The sequence below is a fragment of the Tasmannia lanceolata genome, unplaced genomic scaffold (genome assembly GCF_043159265.1).
Source record: "Tasmannia lanceolata isolate RefF3 unplaced genomic scaffold, GAP_Taslan_0.1 ptg000007l, whole genome shotgun sequence".
Taxonomy (NCBI): Eukaryota; Viridiplantae; Streptophyta; class Magnoliopsida; order Canellales; family Winteraceae; genus Tasmannia; species Tasmannia lanceolata.
Window position 1 is genome coordinate 700,811 of NW_027518684.1, and position 9,698 is coordinate 710,508.

Consider the following 9,698-nt stretch of genomic DNA (forward strand, 5'->3'; position numbering starts at 1 on the left):
GTAGAGTCAAAGTAGACTCCGGAGTCGACTCTAATGTAAACAATAGGTTGAAGGTCGACTCCGGAGTCGACTCTAAGTTAAACAGTAGGTTTTCTTCGTTTTCTTCTCTAATAAAGAAGCGAATGGGAGTCAGCTACTGTTCATTTTTTCCTCAAAAAAACCACTAAATACACAGATTTAACCACTATTGACAGTGTTGCAACCACTATTGATACCCTTTCAACCACTAAGCTTTAACTATTATTCCAACAATCATCAACCACTAGTAAAGTAGATGAAATCCAATCCAATGAAGAACATTTGGACAACCATGAACCAGTGTGGGAAGAGTTTGAACAACTCCTGATGCACACTAACCACTATTGACATTGTTACAATCACTATTGATACCTTTTCAACCACTAATTATACAGCTTTAACTACTATCCCAACAATCTTCAGCCACTAGTAAAGTAGATGAAATCCAATCCAATGACTCAATATGAACTAGATGGAATCTAGTCAAATGAAGAACATTTGGACAACCCTGAACCAGTGTGGGAAGAGTTTCAACAACTCCATCCTACAATATGTTCAACACTGTAAAATAAGGAACAATTCATTCATTTTGAGAAGAAATTTCTAAACAAAGATTTCCTACTTGTTTCCAACCGGTCTACATTCAACATTTAGTTATACTCTACAAAAATTGGCTGACAAAGTCCAGAATCAAATTCTCGAGAAAAAAAAAAAAAAAAAGTCCAGAATCAACCAGAGCCCAATAATCCAGAGAGACCAAAATCAGATATCCCCTTGGTACGGAGCATATGTAGCATGCATTTGATGTGTCCATTGTTTTGGTATTACAGACTCAGACGACACTGAAAGCCGACTGTATTGTCGATGAAACACGAGAAGCAATAGTCTGTGAAGCAAATTGCTGAATCTGTTTCTTGGCATCTGTAATACAAAAGAAGAGGGTATGACTGTGAAATTAAGTAATAAGACATTTAACTTCTTGTATAAAATGGGAAGCAGTACAATTTGGATAAATGAGTCAGGAAAAGCTTGGTGAAGGTAACCCTTTAAAGAACAAGAACAATGAGCTATAAATGAGAATGCATATTCAATACTACTTTCATATTGCAAATGCTACGATCAGAATAATGTCTAGAAATGGTCAAACAACATCGAATATTAGTTTTTTGTGCATATCATATTCTATGTAAGGGCATGCCAGACTAGTATAAGAAAAGCATTGGAACCTAATGCTGACTTTAGGGATTAATATCTTTGGGGTCAGTATCTGGCTAAAGTTTGTGTTGTGATGGAGAAAATACACTCCGAGAAAATACACTCCAACTACCCACTTCTTGCAACAGAAATCTGAAAACAGCTACCCAGCAAGCCCATACCAGATAGTTGCAAGCAAACTCAAAATATCAATAGGTGAAATTCATGTACTTGGACAGGAGAATGAGGTATGTGATCCATCGTATAAAAGATGCATCTATGACCAAATCCTGTTCTTTCCATCGTTCCACGAGGCAAAACAGAGTCAGTGAACTTCCAAGACTCAGAAACAGAGATCAGTACATGGTAAAAATACATGGAAAATGTAGTTGGTTGAAGTAGCCAATATAAACAGTGAAGGTTTTTTTTTTTTTTTCGAGAAAGATAACAGATATCAACCCATGGTAAAAATACATGGAAAATGTTGCAGAAGTAGCCAATATAAAAAGTGAAGTTTTAAGTCTGAGATTATGAGGATTATAGAGTTCAATGAAAGAGGCCTCTTATTTATTTTTATTTTTTTTGAAAGATGACTATTATTACCAAAAGAGAAATACAATAGGGGACAAGATGTCCCCAGAGAGTGCATCATCCCGCCACATGGGCTACATTAATTAAAATTCAAATACAACATACAAAGTATAACTAGTGCATTGCAAATCCAGTCCCCTCGCCATCAACATCAGTTGAGATTATCATTGATTCCTGTAGCACCCCTGCCTTTGCGAGTTGATCCGCCATTTCATTTGCCGATCTCCACTGATGTTCGATCACTGGGCAGGTCGAGTGCACTAAATCTTTGATTTCCGCTTTATAGTTGCAAAGTCTCCACTGTACTTTGGCTAGGCTAGTTGCCCACGCTATTGTATCGGAAGAATCACCTTCAACGATTAGCGGTTGACAACGGTTTGCCATATACCATTTGATGCCACAGAGTAATGCTCTAACTTCAGCTTCGTTTGCGTCGCTGCCATCAAAGTTTAACTTAAGCCAACCCCTCGGTGAGGCCTTCCATTTTGGTGTTATCTTTTCCACCATCTTCCTCTCCCATAATATCGCATTCTAGTTTCGCAATGTCTCGGTAATTCCATAATTGGTCCCGCGTCTCTTCTTGACCCATTTAATTAGCTCAATTTTAATCTCCAGCGCGATCCAATCCACAGTTTTAGAAGATTCATCAAATATTCGAAAATTTCTTTCCTTCCAGATCTTCCATATTATTAAAGAAGAGGCAAATACTACTTTCATTACCCTCATCCCCAAGGAGCATAGAAGTCAATGATCTCTTATGAGGAGCCACCTCTACAAAATCTATTGTGAGAAGATTAAGGCCTTGTTCCTTTAAAAATATGACAGCCGATTGTGAGTGCCAAACCGATTATTGGACTCAAATTTAAACGTAATTTTGACTCCAATTTTTGGCACTCACAATCGGCTCTCATAATCTTAAACAAAGAGGGCCTAAGGGGTTAGGACTAAAGACCAAGGTTTCAGGCTTCGGATTCGGTATGCGATTTCGGTACGAAGTATTAACATTCTTTTTGAGCGAGAAGAGATACAGTATGAGCAAATAAAAAACCGAGGGAACGGAATATAATTCTTTTCTTCGCCCGTTCAAAACAAAAATGTGGGATGAAAATTTCAATGAAAAGACTACAGAAGCGTATGAAAATATATGCCATTGATGGGCATTTAAGATGAAACTTCATGAAGTGCTAGAATAAAGGGGTTTTTTTTTTCAACTGATAAAGTGCTAGAATAAGTAGAAAAACATAGTAAAAATTAATCAGATACGCAAAAACCACCCATAATATTTTAACAACATCGAACACCTATTGTGCATGTCTAAATTTTACCACATTTCACATGTAATTCATGTAATATTTATACATATTACATACACCACATTTCATATGCAATACATATAAATATAATTATGTAACACATATTGACATAGTATACCACCAATACACTAAGGTTGCATTTGGATTGCCAGAATCAAGAATCAGATATGTCACTCCGAATTCTAGCATTTGTTCAAATAACTTAGTGGAATGAAAGACACAAGCAGAATTAATAGCAAAATTTTGGGCAGATTATATTACCACCCGGTAAGCGGTATTATGTGATTCAGATGCAAAAAATCTCTAGCGGAGAAAATCTCTCTAGAGATTCTCTCTCTCTCTCTCTCTCTCTCTCTCTCTCTCTCTCTCTCTCAGCGAATGATACTCTTGGAAAATCCCCAATCCCAGCCGGTTTCTCATCTGGATAGCATTTCCCCAACACCCGGAAAATTTAAGCTGGAGAAATCATCCTACATCCACAGCCTCCGTTGGCATTCGTCCTTCGCATAGCTCACCTTCTGGTCCTTAATCTTTGCCGGCATCATCATCCTCTTCCTCCACTCTCCGCCTTTGAGAAACCTTGAGGAACCGTCACATCTTAACTAATTCCTTTGATGAACCCTAACGCTTATCCAAACATTAGAATGTGAATGGAGATTTTGTTTACAAGAGGAATTGGAATATGAATGGAATGCAATGTCTATTCTGATTCCTAATTCCGACAATCGAAATGCACCCTAAGGGTTTGGTTTTGTTATGCATTTCGGTTTCGGTATATCTTTTGGTGGGGATGAAAACAAAATCATTTTGGTCATTTTGTGTCAGTTTCGGTGGAAATATAAAACTATGGTTGGGAGAGGTCATTTTTGGATTGTAATGTGTGAACTGCATACATTTTCAAAAATGTGTGAACTACATAATGGGCAAAATGGGCTATAGTGATCAAAGAAGCAATTGCAAAATGGGTTGTACATCTTCTCTGTGTTTTTTATCCTTGAAAATGAGAGTGCAGTCAAGAGGCATAAGATGATGAAGGGGCAGAGGAGAGAGGGTCAATTAGAAGGTTTCAACCAAGCAAATCACTCTGACCAGAGGCGATGCCAGAAATTTTGCACAAGGGGGGCAAAATTATAGTAATTTTTTTTCTCCAAACAAATGAAAGTAATATTATAGTTTCCAAAAAAAACCCTCTATATATTCCATCACCAACGGCGTAAACATCACTTCGGCTAAAATGCCCTTGGCTATATATTTCAATCTTGTTCCGGAGAACAAAACATATTCAAGTGAGGAATGATAGAATGAAGTGCGGCATACAAAAACCAGCTACAAGGGCGCCCCCATTGGTCCAATCTTAAGAAAGTGAGAAAGTGGATCACTTTCTTAAGATTGGACCAATGGGGACGCCCTTGGAGCTTGTTTTTGCAAGGGCGCCCTTCAGTCTATCATTCGTCAAAAAGTAGAATGTTAAATTCTCTTGCAAACCCCACTGGTGGAACGGGACCAATGTGCATTTATAACTTGTATAAGTCAAAGAACAATAAATGGATTCGGTGACATTCACCAATGGGGCGCCCTTTCATCTGTTTTCTGCATTCGGTGACATTCACCAATAAAGGTATATTTGTTCTTTCCCAAAAAATTAAGGGGGCAATTGCCCCCCTTCCCTTACAAGTGCCGTCGCCCCTGACTCTGACCTAAACTCGTCTCCAATTTTCTAACATTTGGAGTTTTGTGAGAATTGTCAGGCTCAAATAAAGAATCTGACGAATATTATTCGATGAATTGAACTGGTGTTCCGGTTGAAGATAAATATGAGAACAAACACCTCTTTTTTGAACTGATGAGAACAAACACCTTAGCAGGAGATGAGGTAAAAAAAAGAGAGGTTAGCTAAATTAGCAGTTATCTTTTGTTGCAAAGTGGAAAGCTTACCAATAACTTATACCTTCAGCTCCCTCTTGGTTTGGGCACTTCTTCAAAGGCATCATGGAGTCCCATGGTGGAATGTAGAGAGAAATCGGTGCATTAGAAGAAAAGCTACCTTTCTTTTGGAAAAGAGATAACCCTCATACTTATACCTCTTTTCAAAATCCCAATGGTTGTTCACATCCAGGCCCAGTGGGGAGGGTAACCCATACAAGCAGGGTAACTCAAGGTTATCAATTTCGATTTCGGTAATCAGTGAAACAGGAACATTTCGGTTTCGATACTAAACTTCGGCCAAAATCTTGTAAAATCACCAAACATTTCGGTACGATCATGGTTCTCTTTTTTGCAAGTGAAGTTTATTTTTGTCAATGTTTCCGTCGAAACTTTGTTTTTTAATCTAAAAAGTTGCATGTTTCTCATATTTCGACCGAAACATTAACAAAATCCTGAAATTTCGAGTAAAATCTGATATTTTTCCAAATCTAAGTGGATTTCATTTTGGTAGCAGCAAAAATCAAAATATTTGGGCTGAAACGAAATATTTCGGCCGAAAGTTAAAACATTTCGGCCGAAAGTTAAACCCATGGGGTAGTGAATCGCATAGATTTATTAAAGATGAAATTATCCAAGCATGGTACCCAATCCCAGAAGCAACTTATCTAAGGATTTCTATCTTCGTGGAGAACAACCGCACTGAAGGTAGCCGAGAAGATTGAGCAACTCACATTTCACAAAAAAAAAAAAAAAAATCCATAACATTCTAAGAGACCATTCATGGAAATGAGAAAAGGGTCAGACACATTGTGAAGTGAGAGGAAGTTTGCAATCGTAAAGAGATTTGCAGCCTACCTTCACAATTGGTGTTGAAGTAGGCATGGCTATGGAAATTTGGTGAAGAAAAAGAAGTCTTATGGAGGAAGATCATTTTAGGAAAGAATGGGAAACGTTCGGAGGGTTGGTAATGGGAGAGAGTAAGGTAGGAGAAGACTCAAGTGCATGGTGGTCAATTTGTCGTATTAGAGAAAATTTTCTAGCAAGGGCCAAGTTTACAGTCGAGCTGGAAAGAGGATAAGGTTTCCCATCCTTATTTCTCCAATAGATTTTCAGTTTCCTCTTTTCAGATCATCTTGAACTGCTGTTCTTTATTCTTTTCCAACCTCACAAATTGTTGCAGATCAGCTTCAAAAGTTACAAACAATCCAAACCCTGAATTTTCTGTTATTTCTTCTTGTTAATCCCTACATAAGTCCTTGTGTTGTTCTGAATCAGATCTGGACTGCTAGATCTGTTCGACCATTCTAGGGTACTTTCAAGCTTCTAGAATATATCTTAATAAGTTTTATCAGTCATTATACCATATCCTAAGTCCTATAAAAAAATGAACCTAGCTTTTTACCAAATGATTGCCTACAACCAGTTATTTTCCTAAGTTCAGATTCTGCAATTTTCCAGTCCCCCCCAAAAAAAAAACTCACAAATCATCCTACAGCACTATATCTCCTAGCAAGCTCAAACACTGCCAATACAAAGATGACACATCCATGCCCAGCAGCATGTAATGAAATTAATGTGTTATTCGCTGAAAAAGAAAAGCTATTGAGACATTTTTTAAAAAAAATCAAAACAAATTAGCAACAATAAAACAAACATGCATTGTTAGAAGAATCCTGTTATTACTTTGTGAAAATTACAAGCCTCATTACTTCTAAAAGGGTTAGAACGAAATGGTTGCATACCTTTGCGGCATTTAGTGAAACCAACAATGTTCGCAATGCTTAGACTCAAACAAACTCCGATCACGAGGAGAAAATCAGCTTGAAATCTTAAGAGAGAAAATATTCCAAGGAATATCCATGCGACTGCCTGCACAGTGAGAAGCATGCTGTCTTAGAATGTATAACTGATATACACTGCGGTCATTTCCTGCATATGTATGAGGTATGGCCCTTAGTGAATTAAACCTGACTACACTATGATCCTTCTTTGTTTGGCTGGACACATTGACACATCTACATGGATAAACAAATATATACATGTGTACATGTGTATTACAGTGATTAGTGCATTCTATATGTGAACCTCTGTACAAATACATACATCTATCATTTGATTTGTGCACACACTCATATATTATAATGTTCATTTCAATCATGACAAGACGAATTTACAAGACGAATTTACAAGACAAGCATGTGAATCAAACTAAAGCATAACAATTAAAAACAATGTGAGATTTATTACTTCAGAATAAAATAAAATAAAATATAATTGTTCGGTGTAGGTCACCATTGACTGTAGTGAATATTATCAGTAAGACTAAGAACAAAGAGGACATGGATATTACTAGGCACAATTGTGTCATGGCTATCATGATTTATCTGCCTTATTAAGCTAAATCTTAGTGTATGTTAATCAATGGACTTACTGTAAGGTAAAGGGTCCACCAGAAGAGCCATGAATCCTTCTTGTTCATCCTGGCAAGGGACTACAGAGAAAAGAAACCAAAAAAAAAAAAAAAACATGAGATGCAATGAAATCCTCGGGTCAAATGCATATGAATAATCAATAAAATAAACTGCAAACATTAAAATTAGATACGCTGTCTAGTAGGGCTTCCAAAGCAAAGTTAACAGCTTGAAAAGGATGAGTGCATATTATAAAAACAAAGGAACCTCTTGATCAAGGCATTCAAATTTCCAGACACTCTCCCCTTGCTCATCTATTTCATTCCACCACCTTAAGCCAACCAAAATCCGTCCACTGACATTTTTGACCACCCAAAAATCAAGAGCAGCCAGAAGAACAGTAACCACGAAGATGATAACAAAGCTATTAACAAAAAGGGCCGAAAGAATATAGAACGCCAAAGCTGCAGCCTGAAAAGGCCAAAAGAAAGAAAGTGATATACTCAAACAGGTGTAACTAGGCAAAATAGGAAATACACGGGATAGCAAAATACTAGACCTTGAAGAGAACATGAAAAAAACATGTCTTTGGGTTGGCGTAATTTTCCACTGTTGTCTGCAAGCAGTTATTAAATATTTAGCTCAGAAGAAGGAATTCAGGAGGCAGAGAAAGAACCAGATCAGTTTTTTACCGAAAAATATTCAATTTTTTTTCCGAAATAGATAAGCGTGTTCTTTCTTGTAGACAATATTTAAATTTAGAATAGTAAATGTTATACATAAGCTTTATACAAAACAGCATCCAAATACATAGTAAAATGAATTTCATTAAATTTAAAATTAAGAGAGCATCATCCATCCACAATAATGCAAACCTAATGCATAGTTGTCTTAAATTCTAACAGACTATCGAGATCAAATGCTTGATTTGAATTTTCTCACCAAATTATGTTAATTAAAAAGAAAAAAAAATCGAACCTACCAATAAATAAGATCAAAATTCAACACAATCACACCTAAATTAATTTTAAAAATACGAAATGTACAAAAACAAAATTGCAAAAATAAAGATCATTTGGATCTATTAACAGAGAAATTTTCATAGTAAGAGCATATCGTGAAATTCCAAAATATAATTCAGGATAATCATAAATCAATTGAAGCGATATTTGCCGTGTACAAAATATATATATAAAAAAAAAAAGGAAAAAAAGAACATCATTTGGATCTATTAACAGAGAAATTTCCATAGTAAGAAAATATCGTAAAATTCTAAATTTTCAAAATATAATTCAGTAATCAAAAACCAATTGGAGCGAGATTTGCCGTGAAATCCCCAAACAGATAAAATCCAGATCGGATAGGAAAGCAAAGATAGAAATCTGTACAAAAAAATTACCAGTAATCTTCGAATCGAAGTAAAATCAATGACATCTTTCCCTAACCCTAAGAAACTAAATCTAACGAAGGTGGAATCGAAATTTGAGGGAAATAATAGATAACTAATCAATTGGAGTGAGATTTGCCGTGAAATTCCCTAAAAGATAAAATCCAGATCGGATACGAGAGTAAAGATAGAAATCTGGAGGAAAAAATTACCATTAATCGCCGAATTGAAGAAGAATGAACGACATTTTTCCCTAACCCGAAGAAACTAGATCTGACGAAGATGGAATCGAAATTCAAACGAAGTAACAGATGAAAAGGAGAGAGAGAGATTACCGAGTTTAGATCCATTTGGAGACGAAGAAGATCTTGGCTCTATCTGGATCGGATTCTCAAACTCACTTTCATCTCTCAGGGACCTACCACTTTCTTTCATCACAACAATTCCTACCCGTCAATATATAATATAGGGCGCTGATATTCCCCTCTCCCCACCCCGCCCCCCTAAGGCCGGCTGGCTAACGTTTTCCCACCATTTGTCTCTCTCCACACACACACAACAGGAACAGTTGGTGGGGCCAACAGAAACCGTTGGTGGAATGGTGGGCCCATCTTTGAACAACGTAGGCCCCGCCCATACCACACCATAGGATAATCCAAACCGTCCATTTGATGGGCCATAAACGTAAATAGGTTGCTTCCCAAAATATTATTTTCATAGGCTGATCTTAGCCCTCCGATCTAAATAGAAACTACATCTTATGCAACCTCTATAGATTGTAGGGTTGTGATCATCCTATGGAAATGATTTTTGGGGCACAACCTATTTACATTGTGGCCCATCAAATGGACGGCTCGG

General features: G+C 36.9%; 1 protein-coding gene across 2 annotated transcripts; it reads right to left on the reverse strand.

Annotated features, from left to right (window-relative positions):
• Positions 1-582: 582 nt before the first annotated feature.
• On the reverse strand, positions 583-9,317 carry LOC143881326 (golgi apparatus membrane protein-like protein ECHIDNA protein). 2 transcript variants are annotated; one of them, XM_077384336.1, is made up of 6 exons: positions 9,176-9,317; positions 8,013-8,069; positions 7,721-7,924; positions 7,474-7,533; positions 6,785-6,911; positions 583-939 (listed from the first exon to the last, which is right to left on the reverse strand). In XM_077384336.1, the coding sequence occupies exons 1-6, from the start codon at positions 9,188-9,190 to the stop codon at positions 851-853; spliced, it is 552 nt and encodes a 183-aa protein (XP_077240451.1). In that variant the 5' UTR covers positions 9,191-9,317; the 3' UTR covers positions 583-850. The 2 variants fall into 2 exon arrangements, with proteins under 2 accessions (XP_077240451.1, XP_077240450.1); XM_077384335.1 differs by having other exon boundaries at positions 9,053-9,207.
• Positions 9,318-9,698: the final 381 nt, after the last annotated feature.

What these genes read in the sequence shown, in the direction of transcription:
- LOC143881326 (XM_077384335.1), bottom strand. Translation starts at nt 9,190, where the DNA reads ATGGATCTAAACTCGGTAATCTCTCTCTCTCCTTTTCATCTGTTACTT. An exon ending in TTGAATGCCTTGATCAAGAG is followed by an intron (nt 7,534 to 7,720) that starts GTTCCTTTGTTT and finishes TTTTCTCTGTAG; the next exon opens with TCCCTTGCCAGGATGAACAA. An exon ending in GGTGGACCCTTTACCTTACA is followed by an intron (nt 6,912 to 7,473) that starts GTAAGTCCATTG and finishes CTCACTGTGCAG; the next exon opens with GCAGTCGCATGGATATTCCT.